General features: G+C 37.2%; 1 protein-coding gene across 1 annotated transcript in view; it reads left to right on the top strand.

Annotated features, from left to right (window-relative positions):
* ACAP2 (ArfGAP with coiled-coil, ankyrin repeat and PH domains 2) overlaps positions 1-24,440 on the top strand; it is a 142,047-nt gene that overhangs the window by 106,625 nt on the left and 10,982 nt on the right. The window contains exons 11-21 of the mRNA XM_004577805.3: positions 43-94; positions 2,385-2,485; positions 3,059-3,164; positions 6,996-7,204; positions 7,530-7,599; positions 14,253-14,344; positions 15,962-16,134; positions 17,041-17,133; positions 18,613-18,800; positions 20,346-20,455; positions 22,882-22,992. Of these exons, the coding sequence (XP_004577862.1) occupies positions 43-94; positions 2,385-2,485; positions 3,059-3,164; positions 6,996-7,204; positions 7,530-7,599; positions 14,253-14,344; positions 15,962-16,134; positions 17,041-17,133; positions 18,613-18,800; positions 20,346-20,455; positions 22,882-22,992 (1,305 nt within the window). The remainder of the gene's footprint in view (positions 1-42; positions 95-2,384; positions 2,486-3,058; positions 3,165-6,995; positions 7,205-7,529; positions 7,600-14,252; positions 14,345-15,961; positions 16,135-17,040; positions 17,134-18,612; positions 18,801-20,345; positions 20,456-22,881; positions 22,993-24,440) is intronic.

A 24,440-nucleotide genomic window follows, 5' to 3' on the forward strand; every position in this document is an offset into this window, starting at 1 on the left:
GATTGTGCTTATGAAAAATTAATTTGTTTTGGTTTTATTTAGACGCTGGTTTTCAATACAGAACAATCAACTGGTTTACCAGAAAAAGTTTAAGGTAGGTGTTTGTGAAAGAATTAGTAAAAACCCAGAGAATCCCTATTTCAGTTGTTTGTTTTGCTAAGCATTGAAGCCCACAGGTACTTGTTTGTGTACCATTACTGTGCTTATTTTTTATCAGTTTTATGGTTGAGTATATATAAGAGGATGCTAATTGATCCTAAAAGTGGAATGATTTTGAATTTTAGGATCTGTATTCCTAACTTTGAGATGGATTTTTCTGTGTTCCAGGATAATTACTTTCATGTCTTTGTTCAATTCAGTGGTAGGAATAACATTATCATTCTACAGTAGTACTGTTTTAAGGATGCTGTTTAGGAAATACCATCTTAGGGCTAAAGGTGATAATTAAAATGGATCTGAAGATGTAATCTCACAGTAACCTGACAAAAAAAAAAAACCTCTAAATTTATTTACATTTTCTATATTTATATTCTTGGACCTTTTTTGTTTTTGGACCTATTTTTAAAAAAGGTTTATTTATTTATTTATTTGAAAGGCAGGCAGAATTACAGAGAGAGAGAGAGAGAATGAGAATCAGAAAGAGAGATCTTCTATCTTCTGATTGACTCCCAAATGGCTGCAACAATGGGCTGGGCCAGGCCTTAGCTAGGAAGTAGGAAGTCCATCTGGTCTCCTGCATGGGTGGGATATTCCAGACCCATGGGCCATCTTCCACTGTTTTCCCAGGTGCAGAGAGCCAGATTGGAAGTAGAGCAGCTGGGATGTGAGCCTGCACTCTGATATGAGATGCTGCTATAAACCACAGCTTAACTGTTGGGTCATAGTGCCAGTCCCTTAAATTTTATTCTAAATATGAAGGATTTTTATTGAAATGACATAACTGGGATTATGTTACTTGAAAATATTAAAAGACTAGAAAAAAAAGATCGCTAGTTAGTTTATGACTTGCTTTTTACCTACCTAGCATTTATTAGTGATATTTTATAAAGTGTAGATTTTAAATATCCAGTTTACTCTTAAGATGACACATTATGAAAAATGTCTTCATTGTATTCTGTGCACATTTGTTACACCCAAGTCTTTTATCCTAGCTATTTCGTAGTTTTTTTTTAACTCTGATAAATGTGGTTTTGAGTTTGTATTTTCATTAAGCAGTATAAAATTTTAAAAAGTATTTTTCTAGACATTTTATGAAGTGTTTATGATATTCTTTCCTTTGGGTTTTTAGAAAAATGATTATTTGAAAGAGCTTTGTTAATATACCCGTCTATCTATATTTAGCATAAAACCTAAGTGTTTACATTTAGACCATTTATTTTACTTATTTTTTTATAGATTTATATTATTTTTATTGGAATGTCAGATATACAGAGAGGAGGAGAGATAGTGAGGAAGATGTTCTGTCTGTTGATCTACTCCCCAAGTGGCCACAATGGCTGGAGCTGAGCCGATCTGAAGCCAGGAGCTTGGAGCCTCTTCTGGGTGTCCCCTGTGGGTGCAGGGTTCCAAAGCTTTGGTCTGTCCTTGACTTCTTTACCAGGCCATAGGCAGGGAGCTGGTTGGGAAGCAGGGCTGCTGGGAGTAGAACCAGCATCCATATGGGATTCTGGTATGGGCAAGGTGAGGATTTTACCTATTAGGCTATTGCATCAGGCCCTATTTTACTTACTTTTAAAGAGCTTTATTTTACGTGAAAGAGTTACAGAGTTCGCTCCCCAAATGTCCACAATGGCCATGGCTGGGCCAGTCCAAAACTAGGAGCCAGGAGCTTCTTTGTTTTCCACGTGGATGTAGGTACCCAAGGACTTGGATATTCTTTGCAGCTTTGCACAGACCAAAAGAAGGAGGTGGATCGGAAGTGGAGTAGCTGGGACATAAACTGGTGTCCAGATAGGATGTTGGCACTGCAGGGTTCAGGATTAACCTGTTGTGCCACTGTGCTGGCTCCAAGTTACTGTTGATTTGAAACTTAAGTTGAGGGCTAGTGTTGTCATGTGGTTGAGTTAAGCCACTGCCTGTGGTGCTGGTTTCCACATTGGAATGCATTTTGGAGTCTCCAGTTGTCTGTAAACTACTAATGTGCTTGAGAAAGCAGTGGGAGGGCCCAAGTGCTTCAGTTCCTGCTACCCACTGTAGGAGACCCAGAATGAGTTTCAGGCTTATGGCTTTGACCTGTCCCAGCCCTTGAAGTTAAGACCATTTGAGAAGTAAACATGTAGAATGAAGATCTCTTTCTATACCGGTTACCCTGCCTTTCAAGTAAATAGAATAAATCTTGAAAAGTAATCCAGGTTGATAAATATAAAACATGTGGTTTCTTTTAGGATAATCCCACAGTAGTGGTTGAAGATCTCAGGCTGTGCACTGTGAAACATTGTGAAGACATAGAAAGGCGGTTCTGCTTTGAGGTGGTCTCTCCAACAAAGTAAGTGCTCTGAAGAATCTAGGAATTGCTTTTGTGCCTCTGTAATTTTTCTTCAAGGATATAGAATAATCTGTATTTCATTTATGGCTGTCTGTGCTAAAGATGAAAAAAGTACTTTATAAAATAAATGCCAATAATTGGTTATTAAATCTATAGTAGATAAATATGTTAACTTTACTTATGTATCATTTTCTTTAAATTTCATTAAGGTGCACATATGAGAGCTTTTTAGCTGTTATGATTATAAAATGAAATGTTTCTTGTGAATTGCTTTGATAATTATTATTTCTTATTTGTACCAAATAAAAAAAAGAGTGTTTTATTTATTTGATAACTTTAAGTGTTCTTGAATAAAAAAAAGTGTATGGGGATAAGGGATGCACCTTTGTTTCCTTTTGAGTGTATTTTGTCCAGAAGTTAAAATAAATAAAACTGTTTTCAGCAAAAATTAATTACTGTTAATTACTATTTTGCTAGAAAGACATTAAATACCAAAGCAAACAACAGTATAAATTTTAAAATTTATTTATGCTGAATTTATTGTCTGAGGAAACTATCTGTTATTCTTTTTAGAAGTTGTATGCTCCAGGCAGATTCCGAAAAGCTGCGGCAGGCATGGATTAAGGCTGTTCAGACCAGTATAGCTACGGCTTATAGAGAGAAGGGGGACGAATCAGAGGTTAGTAGACATGTTAACAATATCAAATGATATGCTCCCCAAAGTTTTAATGTTAGTTGAAGTGGTGTATCAGTATAACATTTTTTGCAAGATGATTTTATACTACAAAACAAATTTTTTTCTTGAAATGTAAATTGTTTATCTTTTACTTATTTTACTTTTAATTTTATTTCAATATTTGAGTTTATGTTTATTTTAATGTTTATTAAGCATGTGTCCCAGATTGGTGTGTAGTATTTTTATGTTAGTATTTTTTCTTGAAGTATGTTACTACTTCAGTTAATAATTAAAACAAATAATGATGCAGAAAACTATTTAACATTAAATTGATTGTCTCAGAATTCTTGGTGAATATAGTTGTGGTTATAGTCTGGTTTTAGCTTTCATGAGATTATAAACTTTTCTGGCTAAGACTGTGGAGGAGTTTGATGAATGAAACTATGGCACAGGTGTGATGATAGATAACTGTCAGGAATATGATGAGAGGAATGAATTGTTCTCTAAGTTTTATTTCATAGCTCCTAGAAGTAGATCAAAGCAGAGTTCCCAAGCAGGAAATTGGGCAATGTCCTTGATCCAGGTAGCAAGACATAGAGTAGGAAACGGGAATTGCATTAGTGGCTGTGTTCATCTGGGAATTGTTGGATACAAAGACACGGTGAGGATAGTCCTTGTAGGAGGATTCCTCAGTAAACTAAGCAGAGATCTGTCATGTGAACTGGCTGTCCCACTCCTGGGAATGTGTCCAGTGGAAATGAAATTGGTATTTTAATGACATACCTGAACTCCCATGTTTATAGCAGCTCAGTTCACAATAGCTAAGATACGGAATCAGGCAGCTGTGCAACAACTGATGGCTGGTTAAAAAAGACATAATAGGGCTCGGCGGCATGGCCTGGTGGCTAAGGTCCTCGCCTTGATCCCATATGGCTGCTAGTTCTAATCCCGGCAGCTCCACTTCCTCTCTGTCTCTCCTCGTCTCAGTGTATCTGACTTTGTAATAAAAATAAAATAAATCTTTAAAAAAAAAAAAGACATAATAAGAAAAAAAAACCCTGACATTTGCAGCAATATATATAAAGCTGGAGAGCATTGTGTTTAGTGAAATAAATCAGACACAAAGATAAATATCACATATTTTCTTCTATTTGTGGTAGTTAAAGTATAGAGTTTCAGAAAATGTAATATTTATTACTTATGTATGTTTCTTTTTTGGGGCAACAATTCTAACTTGTCTTATTGATATGTATTTTATAAAACATTCTAAAATTAAGAAATGCTATGGAAAGCTAAAAAAATAGCATGAAAAGCACTGGTATAGTCTCAACCAACAAATTGTAAATGGTATCTAATATCTGAATGAAAACCCTGAATCTTATTAAGAAGGCACCTACACAAATTAATAGTAAAGTATGTCTTAAAACTTCTCCGCTGTTAAGAAACAGATGTGACCATTAGTTATGTTAGATTTCTCATTTATTATTTAATTCTGATTGCAGTATCACAGAATTGTCATGAATTTCCTGCATCATAGATATGTTGTTAGTCAAGTCTTGTTAAAGAATCTGTAAAAAAATTAAATATCTTGAAAAAAATATGCGTGATTGAATCTCTAATTGCGTTTAAGAATTACTTAAATTTTTTGAGAAATTCTTCCATCAGAAACTTCAGGAAGTGAGCAAAGATAGGTCAGCAACAATGGCAAGTTTTTAGTACCATGTAAACAATGAATTAGAATCTTAAAATACCAGAAACAAACGAAAATCATCTCCAGTCAGGACTTTTTGTTCCTGAAGTGTACAGCATGGCTTTCGGTCTGTGATGTCTGTGCCTAATCAGTGTTGGAGATTGTTCTCTTTCCTGTATCTCATGTCTTTTCTTTTTGACTTAAGAAAAACTTAAGGACTTCCTGCAGTAGCTTCCTGAAAAAAATTTTTAACTTTATGCATGTCTGAAAATGTGTTTGTTCTATCCTCACATTTGTCTAATAGCTTGGCTGAAATCTAATTTTTAGGTTGAAAATAATTATTCCCCAAAATTAACAGCATTTCTTTCTTATTTATTTCCAGTGTTGCTGTTGGAGTTTTTCATATTACTGATCTTTTGTGTTTCTTCTCTCCAGTTTCTCTGATTTCTCTTTCTGGAATTTTTGGAATGGTATTAGATTTTCTTGTTTGTGTTGAGTGTGTTTATGGCTTGGCTTTACTTTCTGGGGATTTTTGTCAGCTAATCTGCCATATCTTTCATTGAATATTTATATTCTAATACAGTTTTAATTTCCAAACTTTCCTTTGTGTTTACTGTTTATAAGTTAGTTTTTATTCGTGGACACAGCTGTTACATCCCATGTTTCTTATCTTTGAGCACATACAATGATAATCTAGGGAACTTTAAAAAATATCAATTCTTAGGTTTCCACGCCAAAACAATTATAAAGCTTCCCAGTTGATTTCCATGAGCAACCATAGTTGAGAACTGTGTGGTAATGTATTCATGATTGCAATTAGAAACTAAAACTTCTGAAAGCTTTGTGTATTCTTAGGACTTTGCTGAGTCTTGTGTAAGTGTGGAGTATTTGTTGAGGAACAGAAAAGGTCAGGATCTCTGGAGGCTTTTTGGCTAATGTGCCTTCCCAGGGAAGACTCTTGCATGAGGGTGAGGGACTCATTTGGAGCTAAATGCTAAATAGCTCCTCCTCTAGGCTGTGTCTTAGTCCCTTTTCTGCTGCTATAACAGAATACTGCAAACTGGGTCAATGTGTAAACCACAGAAGTCTTTTTTACTCATTGTTTTGGAGGATACAAAGTCTAAAGATGAGTGGCTTCTCTGGCTAGGGTCTTGTTGCTTCATAACACGGTAGAAGGGCAAGTGAGCACCTGCAAGAAGGAGAGCCAGGCAGAATTGAACTTAGAACAACTCTCTTGTAGTAGCTAAGTCCCCCTTCACGTGGGCTGAGCCTTTATGACCTAATCACCTCTTAAAGGTCCCACTTCCTAATTTACCTGCTATCCCCTGCAACTTTGGACTGTGCAGTTGTATTGAATCAATCTGTAAATATAAATTTAACTGTGTAAGACTACCTTTTTACTTATTCATTGCATTACTTAAGATAACTTGCTTATAGTTCTTTGGATACCTTAGAAAAATAGAGTACAAAATATTTATTTTATTCTTCAGTCTTGATGGTCTTCTGTTTATTCCTTTTCCTCCCACTCTACCTGTTAGACTTGCGTTTCTACTTTCCTATTCTGTGTATATGTTTGCTGGATATATTGTTATATTTAATTTTTTAAAAAAAGATCTATTTTATTTGAAATAGTTATATAGAGAGGGAGAGAGGGGAACTGCTATCTGCTGGTTTGATCCCCAAATGGCTGCAACAACCAGAGCTGGGCTGATCTGAAGTTGGGAACCAGGACTCTGTGTCTCCCACATGGGTGCAGGGGCCCAAGGATTTGGGCCATCCTCTGCTTCTTTTCCAGGTCGTTAGCAGGGTACTGGATTGGAAATGAAGCAGCTGGGAGTTGAATTGACACCCATACGGGCTGCCAAGTGCTGAGGGGGTGGATTAATTTGCTGTATCACCTCACTGGTCCCTATGTTTAATTTTAAATATGTACTTGTTTATGTTTCTCCCTATAATACTGAAAACCTATTTATTTGGGAGCCTGTATCTTTTCATCCTGGCATTTCCAGTGGCTGTAAGCGTGTGCTATTTTATGCTCATGATAGACCTTTAATTTATTAGTTGGGAACTTTTTTTTGAGCATGTAATGTCCAACATGATATTGCAATCTTTTTTTTAAGAGCAATAATTCTTAATTCTTTTAGAAGCTGGATAAGAAATCATCTCCATCCACAGGAAGCCTAGACTCTGGAAGTGAATCAAAAGAGAAATTGTTGAAAGGAGAAAGTGCACTGCAGCGGGTCCAGTGTATCCCTGGCAATGCCAGCTGCTGTGACTGCGGTCTGGCAGATCCGCGGTGGGCCAGCATCAACCTAGGCATCACCTTGTGTATTGAGTGCTCTGGGATTCACAGGTGAGTATGTGTGCTCAGAGAAACTGCCTTTGGGTAAACATGCTCTGTTAATCATTACGCTCCATTTGTTAGACAACTGTTTTCATTTCTCTAATTTAATTACTAGTTTGTATCTTTAGATATAATTAAAATTCTGATTTTTAAACGGCTTTTGCAGACTTCTCTATACTAGTCATTATTAATCAGATGATCTTTCCCTACTTATACGGATGTTGAGGTCTGTTTAGAAACTCATTTCTTCTTTAAAATAGAAAAAAAAGATTGTAAATATAGCAAGTGGCAATTTCATAGTTTATGTATTAATGCAGTTTTTTTTTCTGCTTAGGAGTCTTGGAGTTCATTTTTCAAAAGTACGATCTTTAACCTTAGACACGTGGGAGCCTGAACTTTTAAAGGTAAAACAAATGTTTATGTAAAAAGACTTTTGTATTTTTACATAAAAATGAACAGTTTAAACTTTAAAAATGTATTAGTTTCTCCTGCTAACAATGAGCTAAATTGTCCTGGAAAACTTGTGTTTAGGAATTGGTGTGTAGATTTCTGCTAAGTTTATATAGCCTTCTTAGCGCCAAGTCAGTTTTTCTGTTAAAAAAAAAACAGTGCCCCTTCATTTTCCTGTTTCTTTGTTCAACAAAATCTAAGAATCTGTGCTATCTTTTGTGCTTATATTCATATGGAAAGTATAAGAGCTAGGGTGAAATTTTAACCAGGTTGTGAAAAATGAAATTAGAAGACAAAATAATTCTGGTGCAAAATTATTTTGAGATCTATGCATAGTTTTCCTATGATACACATTTTCTTTTGATTACATCTCTCCAGGAACTTTTTGAAGTGACCTCTTGTTGCTTTAGTAAGTGATAGAATGGATTAACGTAGCATATTGGCACCATTGAGTTATTTTAGCATAGAACCATTTGCAAAGTGGCTTTTGTCAGGGCAGACATTACCATACCAAGTCCTTCTTTTTTTCTCCTGTGTCTAAGAATTCATGACTGTAGAAATATTATGAATACTTTGAAATTACTACTAGTTTTACTACTGGATTTCTAATCTATTATTTTCTATAATTCTTTATAGTTAGTAGTATATTTACTTTAATTTCCACCATTTTGTTTACCATATTATAGAAAGTAAAATATAGTGTTAGAATATATTATGCATGTCTTTATTAGATAGTTGTGTTATTTTTAAAGATTTGTCCACTTATTTAAAGATTCATTTATTTTTGTCAGAAAGGCAGATTTACAGAGAGAAGGAGAAACAAAGAGTTTCCATCCACTGGTTGACTCCTCAAATGGTTGCAATGGCAAGAACTGAGCCCATCTGAAACCAGGAGCTTCTTCTGGGTCTCCCATGCAGATGCAGGGTCTCAAGGCTTTGGGCCATCCTCTGTTGCATTCCCAGGCCACAAGCAGGGAGCTGGAAGGGAAGTGGAGCAGCCAAGACATGAACTTGCACCCACATGGTATCCAATCACTTTGCAAGAGGAAGATTAGCCAGTTGAGCCATTGTACTAGGCTTATATTTATTCATTTTTATTTGAGAGGCAGATTTAGAGAGAAGTACACAGAGAGACATTTCATCCTCTGGTTCACTCCCCAAAAGCAGCAAGGGATTGCATCATCTGAAGCTCAGAGCCTGGAGCTTCCTCTGGGTCTTCTGTGTGGTAGCTGGGAATAGAGAACTGAGGCCATCTTTTACTGCTTTCTGTGGTGCATTAACAGAGAGCTGAATTGGAAGTGGAACAGCCAGGACTCAGGACTCGAACTGATACCCACATGAAATTCTAGCACTTCAGGCAGAGGCTTAACCTGTTATGTATACCAGGGCACTAGCCCCTAAGATAGATACTTGCATTTTTTGAGCTTATATATTTTTTTCAATATGTAAATAAACTGGTAAGTTATCACTTATATGTAATGTAAAAGAAATATTTTGTGGAATTACTGTGTAAATATCTTAACTATCTAAATAAAAGTGATAAATTAATTTTCCAGAACCCTGTTTAGGCAGTTTTCGTGAATTATTGTGAGTTCAAAGGAGAAGAATACAGTGGCTGAGGGACAAACATCTAGTTGCTGCATTGGCTTTGTATGTAGATAAAAATTTGGCTGAGACATTTGGGTGAAACATCTTGTTTCCTTAAAAAAAAAATAACAGAGACTTCAAGCCAAATACTTGGAAATACTCTTAAACAAATTGTAAATTGTTTAAGACTACTTGTTTGATTATAGCCTTTTTTCAGTTAACTCACGAAACATGAATATCATGTAGCATTATGCTGCCCGTTTTGTAGGGACAGAAAACTAGAAAAAGATAATTCCAACTACTCAGGAAGGTTAAAGTCATGTTGAAGGAGTGAATCTAAATGTTAAAAAAGAAGATGGATAGATAGCAACTGATATGCAAGTTCCAACTTTAAATAAAGGACAGAGAACCTGAGGATGTGAACTCTTGATTGCTGCTAATTTGCACTCTGGAAAGGCAGCAGGTGATAGCTGGACTAGTTGGTCCCTTGTCGCTTGTGTGTTGGATCTGGCTGGACTCTGCCCCTCCTTTCCACCTGGCCCAGTCTATTGCAGGCATGTGGGTGTCTCTGTCTGCCTGTCAAAGAAGAGGCAGATAAGGGAAATGCCGGGAGCCTATGGAACTGTATCATAAAATGATAATAATAATAAAATGAAAAAAAGAGAAATTCAATAAATAAATAATTCAGTAAAAGAATGGTTAGTGTAGCGGGTTCTAAAAACTTTCTAGAGGAGAAAGAAATTAATCCTTCAGGTGAATGAGACAGTTGTAAAGCTTCAAAAAAAATTACATTGTAAAGAAGCTGTAAATTGGGGCCATTGCAGTAGATAAACAGTCTAATTCACCTGAAAGTGCCAGCATCCCAACAATTTCACATTCAGTCCAGCTACTGGGAAAGCAGTGGAGGAAGGTCCAAGTCCTTAGGCCCCTGCATCCATGTGGGAGACCCAGAAGCTCCTGGCTCCCAACTTTGGATCAGCTCAGCTCTGGCCCTTGTAGCTGTTTGGGGAGTGAACCAGTAGATGGGATATCTGTCTCTCCTTCTCTCTGTAAACCTGTCTTTCGAATACAAATAAATAAATCCTTTTGAAAACAAGGTGTAAATCAAACAGTAGATAGAATACTAGGAAAATTCGTTGGGAAGAAATGGAGGAGGGGCTAAAATGTCATAACACAGAGATAGGCTTTGAATTGATATTTTTTTCTCCATTTTTTAAATTATATTTTTGACAATCTTTACATAGTTATTTAGGGTAAAGAGGTTCAACGGCTATAGGAAAGTGGGTAAGACTATTATTTCCATATTGTTTCCTTCATGTATCTGGGGTAAAGGGGGATATTGAGGGAGAAGCCCCACCCAGTTTCCCACCTACCCCAGGTCCCGGATGTGGGGCATGCTCTGAGACACTTGCTCAAGTGGTTTTGATAGTTCACCAGTTATGAATCCCTGCCAGTCTTGCCACTCCAAGCACGATGAAGTCCCTGAAGAATCCACTGATTGACATAGTCCATCATAGAGTCTCCATTTGCTCTGTTTTTCACTGCCTACATATAGCTGAGGTGGTTGATTGACTTGTTCTGTGTTCTGTCTTTTTTTGGTTTGGGTTCTGAGTCCGGCATTTCGATTGGGGAGATTCCCAAAGAAACTTTGTCTGAGGTGTTCCCAGGCCAGATTCTTCTATGTTCTAGCAAACCCAAGGCCCAGCATAGTCCATCACCCCGATCAGCTGGTGGATGCAGTTGCTGGGTTGGTTCTGTTTTCAGCCCAGACTTCCACTGGAACCAATGGATGTTGCAGTCCAGCCTGGTTCTGCCCAGCACATACTCGGCCCTTGCATAAACCAGTGGGAGCTGCAGCCTAGTCGGAGCAACCCACAATAACCCGCACCAGGCCTGCCCCCTGCCCTAATTTGCCAGTATGTGTAGCAGACTAGTACAGTCTGTCCCACTTCCCATTTGACACAGTCCGTCCCACAGACATTCAGTCTGTCCCACATCCCATTATTCTAAAACTTCAAGGGAAAAGATAGGGAAGCTTTTTGTTTGGGCAAGTATGTGTAGGAATAAGGAATAATTGGATATTGTTAACACAAATTCTGTAAGTTTTTTTTTTAGTTGAAATAATGTTAGTAAAGACAAGCTTTAACAGAGATGTGAAAGAAAAAAAATAATTTATAAACAGTATCCACTGGGGAGGGGTGGGGAGAATCCAAGTACCTATGAAACTGTGTTACGTAATACCATGTAATTAATGAATTAAAAATAACAAAAAAAACAGTATCCACCATTTTTTCTCAAAATTAACTATTATTAATATTTGTCAAACATTCTTTGCAACTAATATATAATATCCTAAAAACTAAATAAAATGACAGAAGTATTATACAAAATAAGAATTTTGGAAAATAATTCTCTTTTTTACTTGGCAGAGCTGGTTTTTGAGTGAAGTTTATCATTTTTATAAATTATTTCAAAAATTTCAAATACTGCATAAATTTGTTTTATTTATAGTGTGAAATGTACGCCTAACTCTTGCTACTTTTTCTATTTTAAGATTTATTTTATTGATTTGAAAGGGAGAGGGAGAGACAGATCTTCATTGGTGTGTACCTCCTCCGTGGCCACAGTGATCAGGTTGCACCAGACCAAAGCCAGGTGCTGGGAAAGCCATCTGGGTGGCAAATATTCTGTCATATAGTTTTGTGAAATATTTTATTTATTTATTTTAATTAATTTATTAATTTGAAAGGTGATGGGAGGAACACAGTCAACACAAACAAGAAAATCTAATACCATTCCAAAAATTTGGAGCTTCTTTTAGGTTTCTCACATGGTTGTGATGGCCAAAGCACTTGGGCCAGCTTCTGCATTAGCAGGGAGCTGGAAGTTGAATTGGTGCCCATTTGGGATGCTGGTGATACAGGTGGTGGCTTTTACCTGCTATGCCAAGGCATAGACCTCAGAATTACACAAAAGATTCTCTGTATTTTATTTCTTTGAAAGAGAAGAGAGACAGAAATGTTCCATCTGCTGGTTTACTGCCTGTATGGTCACATTGACTAAGTCTGCAATGGGCTGGTAGTAGAAACCTACAACTCTATCACCCATGTGTGTCAGGGTCCCAAGCACTTGGGGTATCTTTTGCTGCATTCCTAGGTTCATTAGTAGGGCGCTGGGTCAGAAATGGAGCTGCTGGAGCTCAAGCTGGTTCTTGCATGGAATGTGGCACTACAGGAAGTGCTTAACCTGAGGTGTCACAATGATTTTTTATATCCTAATTTTTTTACCCCACTTTTTTAATATTCTAATTTTCCTATTCTCACTTTTTAATATTGTAACTAATTCTCTTATCATTTCCTATGAATTTATTACTGCATTTTTGCCTTTGATTCTAATCCATTGTATGTATTGTCTCACTGTACCGCTTCAGATGTCTTAAAGGCTATTGAAATGTTTATTAGGAAGTTATCTTTACTTTTTAAAAAAAATACTTATTTATTTTAATTTTTATTGGAAAGTCAGATTTACAGAGAGAAGGATTTTCCATCTGCTGGTTCACTCCCCAAACAGCCACAATGGCCAGAGCTGAGCTGATCCGAAGCCTGGAGCCAGGAGCCTCTTCCGGGTCTCCCATGCAGGTGTAGGGTCCCAAGGCTTTGGGCCGTCCTCAACTGCTTTCCCAGGCCACAAGCAGGGAGCTGGATGGGAGGTGGAGCAGCTGGGATACGAACTGCTGCATATATGGAATCCTGGTGCATGCAAGACAAGGATTCAGCCACTAGGCTACTATGCTGGACCCTGTTATCTTTACTTTTAAAACATAAAGCAGTATATGTTATATATATATATATATATATATATATATATATATATATATATATATATATATATATAACTGGAATATATAAAATTGGAAGTAATAATTTTGCAAGGAAGGAAATGACACATACAGAATTTTTAAGAGGTAGCTGGGCTGTGAGGTCAATGAGAGAAATTGAGTAAGAATGGAAACAAGATGTAGAAGCCATGACTTGACCTAATGATGAAGTTATAGAAGTAATAGGATCCTGAAAGCACTTATGAGTAAGGAAAAAGGGGAAAGGACATCATTTGGTACTGCATGCTGAGGGTACACTGTTAGAATGCCCTGCCAAGGATTTATTTCTGTCTTTGGATCCAATTGGCATTTTTACCTCTTGTTTGTGCATCTTTGGTCAGCCCATTCTCACACCAACTTATATGTCCCAACGTTAACCTCTCTTTTCTGCAACGTCTGATTATGACCTTTTACTCAGACATGGTTTTTGAGGGAAATAGTGTGGGTGATAGGAGTCTTGGTGAAGTTAGGTCTAGTTGGTAAGCCTGGAGTTGGGCATAACTGGAAGTGGTAAGATTAGATGAGAGGCTATAGATATAATTTATTAGTAAAGACAACTCACTGAATTATAGAAGTGAATGAACAGGTAGAAAGGAAAAATGTAAGATATTTAAACCAAGAATTAATTTGGAGATAGAATTTAAAAAGAAGAAAAAAATCCAATAATATTTCCAATAAAGTTTAAAGTTTGATAGTTTTTAATAATTCGAAGAAGTGGAAATGAAGGTAAAACTGAAAAGTATTTGTATTTTTAGGTTACAGTTATGAAACTGGATAGTACTTACTATGGCTTACTGTATAGGTAATACTTTATTGTCATAGTTTGTGTCTTAAAGTATATATATGAATTCATTAGTTGTGATATTTAGGCAGATTTGCACACACACTTACACACACAAACACGTCCATGTTTGCCCATATCTAGGCAGCTAGACTCTGGTAGGGGGTGATTTTCAGAGCAAGGGTATTGTGGTGAAAAAGAGCAATAATATAATTCATTGTTTGTCTTGTTTTATGAAATTTGTCTTTATGGAATTCACAATTGGAAAAAATACAGTGGAGTTACTTTCATTAAGTATTTTTAATTTTTAGTTTTTAAGGATTTCTAGTTTACATCTTATTTTTCTGTTTCTTGTCAAACAGCTTATGTGTGAGTTGGGAAATGATGTTATAAATAGAGTTTATGAAGCTAATGTGGAAAAAATGGGAATAAAGAAACCACAACCAGGACAAAGGTATTATTTCAGTTTCTTTAATGTGATACTTTTGTTTTGTTTTTCCTAATTAGAGCTCAGGTTTTATTTCACTGCAATTGATACATAACAGTGAGACAGAGTATTTGGAAGCAGTCGCTACTGCCTCAGTTTAAATATGGTTATGACTTTGTTGGATGTGTTAAGTAGATAGTTTAATTTTATTAAGCTAATGAACCCATTATAGTGTCCAGATGAAAGAATTTTACACTTTAAGGCTCTTAGCAGTGAAGATAGATGAAAGTGCTGTTATTAACGGGTGTTCCATAATGGGTACTTCTTTCATTAATATCTTCAAAGATAAAATTGCTTTTATTTGCGGTGAATCATTTTACATTGTTTGACTTAGTTCTTCAAATATAGAAAGTATCTCTGGTAGGGGTGAATGTTTAACTGCTGTTTGAAATTATGCTTCCAATTTTACATAAGGAAACTCATTGAACAAAGTGACTAAGAACCATTGCCTGTAAGACATACAATTTTTGTTGTTGATGCTGTTTTTAGTCATGCATGTGGTTACTTATTGTTAGCATTAAAATTTAGTTATCACAATCCCATGTTAAGATTTTATGTTTTGGGGGTCTTTGCTATGCGTGGTGGGTTAAGCCACTGCCTGCCATGTTGGTATGCAATATGGGTTCTGGTGCGTGTCACGGTTACTCCACTTCCAATCCAACTCCCTGCTAAAGTGCTTGGAAAAACAGCAGAGGATGGACCAACTGTTTGGGCCCCTGCACTGCTATGGGAGACCCTGAGGAAGCTCTGGGCTCCTGGCTTTGGCTTGGCACAGCCCTAGCCATTATGGCGATTCGGGGAGTGAACCACGAGATGGAAAATCTTCCCCTCTGTTTCTTCTGTTCTCTGTAACTCAGCCTTTTAAACAAATTAGAAAAAAAGAAAAGATGTTATGTTTGGCTAAATTTTCATGTATAATCCTTAACTATTTTAAAATCACTGCTGTTAAAACAGTATCATTTAAATCAGAATATCAAGGATTTGCTACAGTGTGACTCAGAATTTTTTTAGACCTTTAACTATCCTATACTAGTTGAACACCCAAGCGTTTGAAAGGGGGTTAAGTAAAGAGGTGCACACAGCCTTGGTGTTTTATGCTTCTATCCCAGATCAAAAGTGTATTTGTTCTTTTTCTAGATACATGTTCTTCTTCTGCCTTAAATTAGGAATGTTGTATTAATTTAAAGTAGATGTCTTTTAAAAATTATGGTAACTATTAATAGCAGTTTACCATATGATGTTATTTTTAGAGTAAAAATTTACTATGAATTTGTATGATTTTCCCTATACTGGTTTTCAGTATATCCCTCAAAAAGCATGAGGAGGGGTATCCACGAAAAATAATGAATACTGACACTAAAAGAATGCAGGATTATCATGTGAATACTTGTGTTCTTTAGCTAATTTTTTTTTTCTTATTTTACTTATAAAATCATAGTTCACAAGATATTTGGAAGGAAATTAATAGTGTTCAGCGACTTATAAAAATGTTCCATATATAATGACTTCTTTTTAATTATTAATATCTGTGCTAATAATAATAATAAAAGTGTCATCATATGATGACATTTTTATGTATACCAGACAGGAAAAAGAGGCATATATCAGAGCAAAATATGTGGAAAGGAAATTTGTGGATAAATATTCTGTATCATCATCACCTCCTGAGCAGGAAAAAAAGATTGTTTCCAAAGATAGTGAAGAAAAGAGACTGAGTGGGCCAGGAGATCAAGTGAGAACATCTACCCAAAGTTCAGGTATTACAGCTCCTTTCTTGGGTATGTCAACATTTTCTTGAACTGAAGTCACTTTCATAATCTCTGAACCAGTAGCCATTATATTATGCTTTTTTTAATGCTAGAATCTTGTCTTCTGCATATTTTAAGAAAAAAAATCTGAATTTTATGCCTTTAAGACTAGTAATTTTAAATAGTGCCATGGTAATTCACACTTCTAGGTAATGTGTATATTCTAAAGAGTAAAACTGCCTAAGATGCAAGAGGAGATGTTTAATTATAAGTCTATCATGACAAAAGCCCTAAGTATCTGATTAACTACCTGATTTCCCTCCTATGTTTTCCTCCTCAGTTTTTCCCAGTAACGTATTTTCCTGCCCTTTTCCCTTCTTATGGCCTGCTCTGTGCTTTGCTAACTTGCATGTCCCCAGTGGTTGCTGTAAGTAGCGACGAGGCCAGGCGGGAGTCTCTGTTCTGTCCTGATGAGCTAGATTCACTCTTCTCCTACTTTGATACTTCTTCAAAACTGCGTAGTAGTAAGTACTACTCCTGTGGAGCATTCCAAGTCTGTGCCAGTGCTCATTGTGCGGTGTGGCCATCTCGCTTGGTGTTACCCATTGTCTCAGAATTACACATTCCTTACAGTCACGCGGGCCGCTAGGTGCCTCACTATCCTGACAGCATATGGGATAATGAGATGTGTTGCAATTCTGAAAATAAGCTCATCTTTAGACTTTGTGGTTGACTTACGTTTTGATAAGCTAAATGTTCAAAAGGATTAAAATAGTATTGAATGTATTCTGTTGGTGGTGGCAAATTTCATGTTTAGACATAAAAGCTCATTTTAAAGCCCCGTTGCTTTTGGGAGAGACTGTTTTCTGAGTGGTGTGAACTTTTAAGTTACCAGCCAATTTTTCTTTACCACAGTCAAAAGTAACGACAGTGGAATCCAACAGAGCTCTGATGATGGAAGAGAGTCTTTACCCTCCACAGTGTCCGCCAATAGTTTGTACGAAGCTGGTGAGTTTCTGTGAAATTCAGTGTTAGTATTGTTGCTGAAAAATAGATGGAGCAAATGCCAAATTTTGACTGAATGATTTCTAAAGGATATAGCCAGTCTTTTGGAAGGTACTGTTAACTGAAAAAGTAGCAGTTCCCCACCCCCTGCCCGTGTTTAGGAGTTTTCTCCTAGTTGTGAATTCTCCCATGCATCATAATATGCTAAAAGTGCCATGCTAATAATTATGGGTAATTTTTAATCCACATAAACTCTGTGTCATTATTTTTCTTTCTTTCCTTTAGCCATCTTTTTAATTTTTAATTATTTTTCTTGGAAAGGTAGATTTTTACAGAGAGGAGAGACTGCCTTCTGCTTCTATCTGCTGATTTACTCCGTAAATGGCCACAATGGCCACAGCTGAGCCCATCTGAAGCCAGGAGCCAGAAGCTTCTTCTGGGTCTTCCACATGGGTGCAGGGTCCCAAGGCCTTGAGCCATTCTCTGCTGCCTTCCCAGGCCATAAACAGGGAACTAAATCCAAAGTGGGGCAGCTGGGACATGAACCAGCACCTATGTGGGATCCTGGAACTTGCAGGTGGAGGATTAAGTAATTGAGCTATCGTGATCACCCTAGTTTTTTGTTTTTATTTATTTTTTAAAGATTTATTTGTAATTGAAATGCTAAATTCTGACGGGAAGATGTTCCATCTGCTGGCTTACTTCCCAAATGGCTGCAATGGCAAGCCTGAGCTGGACTGGTCAGGGGGAGCTATTTCTGGGCCTTGCATGTGGGTGCAGGGGACCAAGCACTCTGCTGCATTCTCAGGCTGTTAATGTGGAGCTGAATTGGAAAGTGGAGCAGCTGGGACTCTGTGGGATGCCCACACCCAGGCAGTAGCTTCACTGGTTATGCTATGGTGTAGGCTGCTGGGTATGTTTTTTGACCTGAGCATTAATCTTAGATTGTTTCTTTTCTGATTTAAGTGACTAGATTTATAGAAGATTCAGGGAGTGACTGAGTATTTGAATTATATAATGGAGTGAGGTTTGGTCTAGTAGTAAAATCTCTAGGAATCTTTTTTTAATGTCCAAACTTTTAGTAATGCAGCCTCTTCTCAGTTCATTGGATACTGGCAAGATAAAAGAGCCTGATGTGCCAACTGATACCATTAGAGAAGAAGACTGAATAAAGCTTAGGGAATAATGTACAGGCAGTAGATACCTGTGTGAAAATGTCATGATAGTTTATGGTTTCTTGTGTCAAAGCTTTCACATTGTGGGAAGTTTGAGTTCATTTTTGAAAAGTTGTTATGGAATGCGTGTAACATAGGGTTTATCATCTTAGCTGTTTTTAAGCATACAGTGCAGTGCCATTTAAGTGCGCGGGATTGTTTGACAATTCCGGATATCCATAGAACTCTGTTTATCTTGCAAAATTCTGTACTCATTTCTGTACTCAAAATCCTACACTTTTATTGATGTTTTGTATTTGCTTTACAGAAGGAGAAAGGCAAGATTCTTCTGTGTTTGTCAATTCTAAACATCTTAATCCAGGACTTCAGCTCTATAGGGCTTCATATGAAAAAAACCTTCCAAAAATGGCCGAGGCTTTGGCTCATGGTGCGGATGTGAACTGGGCGAATTCAGAGGAAAACAAAGCAACGCCGCTTATCCAGGCTGTATTAGGGGTATGGATGCATGCTTGGGGATTTTCAGTGATGGCAGTGCCTTAGAACATAGCAGATTCTGAAGATGGTTATTAAGCATTTTTTTCATATTTTTTTATTAATTACATTGCATTATGTGACACAGATTCATAGGCTCTGGAATTTCCCCCAACCCCTCCCCATACCCTTCCCCCATGGTGGATTCCTCTACCTTGTTGCAGTACTACAGATGAAATTCAGTTGAGATTCTTTTCATTGCAAGCATATACCAAGCATAGAGTCCAGCATCTAATTGTCCAGATACATTCAGTGGTTTCTTGGGGAGACCATCTCTGGTCTGAAGGTAGAGCTGGCAGAATATCATCCTGATCAATTAAAAGCCCCAACATAACATCAACGACAATTTACAACATTATGGAATTAATTGACATGGTATTGAGTGACCAGTATGTTACAAGATGCAAGTTCTTAACCACATCCTGTGACTACTTCACTGACATATTGATTTTAGTTTATATACAATTAGCTTGTATACACCTTAAAATGGCTATAGATTACTATTCAGCTGTCTCGTATCTATCCTCATTTTAGTATTTAGCAGTCTATAGCGATGAAGCATAATTCTACTGAACTTGGCAGATTTTGGGATAGTCTAAACTGGCTTATAACCCGAGCAAGGCATATGCCAACAGTTGAGGTGTAGAACTGTTTTAGGAGGGGTATGCAGAGAAATCTTCTATTCCCCAGTGAGGGGTATCTAATCTCTGTGTCCTACCTAGTAAGGTATATGTGAATCCACGCTGACCATTTCCTGTCTGGTTCTAAGCTTTCCTTGTTGTTCTCTGTCTATTCTGATTTTGTTTGTTTGTTTGTTTGTTTGGGGGGAGGGCTCCGGAGCGACCCTGATGGTCATTGCCAGAGAGAATGGGGATCCAAAGTTGGAACTAAGTAAGGACCAGAGAAAGCTCCTCTCCCTAGTCCTGAAGGAAGTTTGCTGTTTTTCTGTGTCTACGGACCACTTAAGGCTCCTAGCTGTTGTTCCTATGACCTTGGATCCTGTAAGGCAGGATTTGGTCTTCTTCTATCCCATGTGGGAGATCCTGATGGGGGTGGGTGACCTCAGAGTTCTTGGCCTCCGAAAGCACTCCAATTCCTAGTGTTCTCCTTGGCAGTTGGGAGTTAGTCCTTGGTGCCCATAGGTTATTAAGCATTAATAGATGGATTAGAAAACAGAGGCATTTGTGGGGGCTAGTAATAGTATTTGGGAGTCACTTTAATTGATTCAACCTCACTTCCCCTTTTTTGGAAGTAAAAGAGAAATCTGATGAAGTAGGAGTGTTTTGCTGGATCAAAAACTGCAAATGCATTCTTCCTAGAAGTAGTGTTATGAACAAAAGTAAAATAATTGATCATTTCTCCACTTTTCCTGGGAGTTATTTTATTTTTTTCTTTGGGGAAGAATGAAATAAAAATGGAATGTAACTAACATACAAGAAACTGTACTGGTTTGGAATAGAAATGTATCTTACTTATGTTATACATTGTTGCCTTCCTTTTTCCTTTAAGGGCTCTTTGGTGACCTGTGAGTTCCTCCTACAGAATGGTGCTAATGTGAACCAAAGAGATGTCCAAGGGCGGGGACCACTACACCATGCTACCGTCTTGGGGCATACAGGGTAACTAGACAGCTTAAGTATTTAAGTATGCTTTAATTTGAAATCATATTTAGTTTTTCTGAAGTTAAGGTCATTTGGTGTAGTTTGTAAAGAAGTACATTCTTGTGACTTTCATTGACAGGGCAGAATTTGAAAGAGACTGTTGTTCAGTTAAAACAAACAAACTATTCTTCATGCAAACATCATAGGGGTTAAAGAGTGCTTGAAATGTCTGCTTCCTGTATCAGAGTGCTAGGTTCAAGTCCTGACATGGCCTCTGATTCCACCTGCTAATAGGTACCATAGGAGGTAGCTTGTGATGGCTCAAGTGGTTGTGTTCCGAACACTCAGATGGAAACCTTGAGTTGAATTCCTGGCTCCTGCCTGGCTATCCAGTCCCTGTACCATGCTCTGAGGGCATTTGGATCGTAAAGGAGCAGTTGGGCCTATCTCTCAAATAAGTAAATAAAAAAAATTTAAGTTATTGTTTTCAGACATAAGTACTGTAGCAAGTAACTAAATTATTAACTAGATCAGTTGTAGTACTAACTTCAGTCACACAGGAGTGGCTGCAATTATGATCCTTTGCATTAGACTTGTCTTTGTGTGAATTGATAGATATACACTTATATTGACTGCATAGCACAGCACACAGCCTGTCTTGGGAGAACTTTCAACTTCAGAATTTTTAGTTTTTCTGAAAGTGTGCTAAAGTGAAATTACAAATGAAGTTCTCTGTTTTGATTATTGACATTCTGACTTTTGGAGCAATATTACCTCTCATAACAATAAAATCATTAAAAGTAGACTTTCTGTTAGAAATTATAAATAAAAATGTCATAAACATAAAGTCATTTATGTGGAAAGTTTGTCATAGATGACTTTTTTAAATGAAGTATCACAGGATATCTAAATATTTTTAAGAATTTATAGTATCTTCTATTTTATTATTATTTTCTTTCCCTCTTATTAGTGAGAGTTAATTCAATAACTTCATAAGGAATTTTCTATACTGCCATAAAGTAGTATTTAACTTAGGTTTTGTTCTTTTTTTCTTCGTCTTTTTTTTTTTAAAGATTTATTCAATTTGTTACAAAATCAGATATACAGAGAGACAGAGGAGGAGAGACAGAGAGGAAGATCTTCCGTCCGATGATTCACTCCCCAAGTGAGCCGCAACGGCCAGTACGTGCCGATCCGAAGACGGGAACCTGGAACCCCTTCCGGGTCTCCCACACGGGTGCAGGGTCCCAAATCTTTGGGCCGTCCTCGACTGCTTTCCCAGGCCACAAGCAGGGAGCTGGATGGGAAGTGGAGCTGCGGGGATTAGAACCGGCGCCCATATGGGATCCCGGAGCGTTGAAGGCGAGGACTTTAGCCGCTAGGCCACAGTTCCGGGCCCGCCCTTTTCTTCTTAAATTAGCATACTTCTTCTTATTTCACAGACTCCATATGCCCGTTTTTAATGTATGTATAAGTATATTTATTTAAATTTCTATTTATATGAGGTGTAGAGAGACAGAGGGAGATGGAGAAGGAAGAGTATCTTTTAATCATTGGTTTGCTCTTCAGATGCCCATGGCAACTGGGGCTGAGACAGGCTGACAGGAGGAGCAGGAACTCCCTCCAAGTCTCCCACATGGCAAGGACTCAAGTACTTCTGTAAAAGGGGAAAGAAAGGTCTTTAAACTGTTAGTTGACTCCTCAAGTGGTTGCAGTGGCCAGGGTTGTTCCAGACTGAAGCCAGCAGCCTGGAACTTCATTTAGGTGTCCAGGTGACAGAGTCCAGGATATTTTTTTCTGTTGTTTTTAGTTTCCTGGTGCTCATACGGGCTGCTGGCATCTCAGGTGGCAGTTTAACCCATGGAACCACAATGTGAGTCCTGACTCATGTCCTGAAGCCATTACCTGTTTCTTCTCAGTGAGACTAGACCTGGAGTGGATCTGGCACTCTGATGAAAGATGCGGGCGTTCAGAGTACCATCTTTAACCATTGTGCCAATGCCTGCCCTCTCATATTTTTCACTTTCTTTAGTTATGAATGTTTGTGGAATAAAATTGGGAGATTACATCATGCTTATTGCTATTGTACTATGATTAATGTATTATGATTATGTGTTATTGGTTTCCTTCATTCTGAAATAATAACTTTGATTTTTCTATTTAGGCTTATAAATGTCTACTTTTAAAAGATATTCATTGAGGGGAGGGGTCATAATTTATATATTCTTTCATGCTAAATAGCAGATTAAGATAATATATATGAGAATATCTTCAGGCTTATAAAATGCTAGTCTTGGTAAATCTCTATTTTTAGTAGTTTAATCAGTGTAGAATGAATCAAGAATTTCTTAATGAAAGTATTATTTCTTTAAATTAGAACTTTTTATGATGAACATTAATAATTTTCCTTAAAAATATCTTGAAAATGTTGTTTCCTTAACCAGGCAGGTATGTTTATTTCTGAAACGGGGTGCCAATCAGCATGCCACTGATGAGGAAGGGAAGGACCCTTTGAGCATAGCTGTAGAAGCAGCCAATGCTGATATAGTAACTTTGTAAGTATTTTCTTTTATTTAGGTAGTTTTCATATGTTATCTGTACAGGCTGTTAGCATAGAGTTTTGATACTTTTGTGAACTTTAAATTTGCCATTTATTATGTGTTATATGTTCCTCTAAGTACATTACATACAGACACTGTAAATGAATGAATAGTCAACTTGCTTTTCATAAAAATCCTATAAGGAAAACATTTTTTCTCATATATAAGGAAACTATACAACAAGTAGTTGGAAAAATTAGCGTTAGAGCTAGGATTGAAACTAGAAGGGATTCTGATTCTGAAATTCTCCTTAGTCATTTCTGCTCTTTTGCCTGACCAATAAGAAGAGAAAATCTAAAATAGCTATTTAAAATAGCATCTTTAATTCTTAGTATAGTTCTAAGTGGGGAGGCAGTTCAGGTAATTAATTATTCTAGTATTTTGATAAGTAAAGGATTCAAGTGAAGAGCCCAATTGCATTGATATTATTAACTTAAGAAGTTGTATGGCCTTTGGACAGTGGCAGGAATTTTTGCTTAAAAATACCCAGTTATTCAAAGACGTATGTACTTATTTATTTGCAAGGCAGTGGTATAGTCAGAGAGGGCGACGCAGAGTAGGATCTTTCTTCACTGGTTCACTACCCATAGGGCTGCCATGACTGGGGTTGGCTGGGTCACATGGAAACTAGGAGCCTGGAACTCCATCCAGATCTCCCACATGGGTGCAGGGACCCAAGCAGTTGGGCACTCTTCAGCTGCTTGCCCAGGAGCATTAACAGGGAACTGGATAGGAAGTGGAACACTTGGGATTCAAACTGGTCGCCATAGGGGATGCCTGTGTTGCTGGCAGTGGTAAACCCATCATGCCACAATGCCAACTCTGTATCAGGTTAATTTTTAAAATAAAAGTACATGTTTCTGAATGTTTGAATAAAGTTTAATGTGATTTGTTAGAGAATTTTGAGGTTTTGATTTGGCTTATATCAAAATAGTTTGTTACACTTCTAATGTAGGAAATCTAAAGTGTTTTTTGTATGAAGTCACCTACTTATTCGGTCCTGGGCTACATGAATTACTAATTCTTCACCTTTTGAGTAAAAGTAGGTCCATCTACAATGCTGAGTTTCAGACACTTAAAGAGACAAACTTCCATGGCTGCCTTGAACTAACTCCTAAGCTCCCACTGAGAATTCTTGACTTATCATGTAACACGCCCTCGAATCCTTTCCCCAAATTAAAAACCAAAATAAAAAACCCAAACCAATTTCTTATATTCAGTGTCTTTTTTTCCACTAGAGGAATTCTTGTTATTGTCGAGTCTGTTGTAGGAAAGCCTAGAATCTTTAAATGATTATGGATTTAGAACAGAAGACAAATGAATTATTAAAGCAAAATATACTCTAGAGAACCTAACCTAGGAGCAACTTCCCAGGCAATTCATATATAACAACCATTCCCTCC

Source organism: Ochotona princeps, chromosome 3, assembly GCF_030435755.1.
Source record: "Ochotona princeps isolate mOchPri1 chromosome 3, mOchPri1.hap1, whole genome shotgun sequence".
Taxonomy (NCBI): domain Eukaryota; kingdom Metazoa; phylum Chordata; class Mammalia; order Lagomorpha; family Ochotonidae; genus Ochotona; species Ochotona princeps.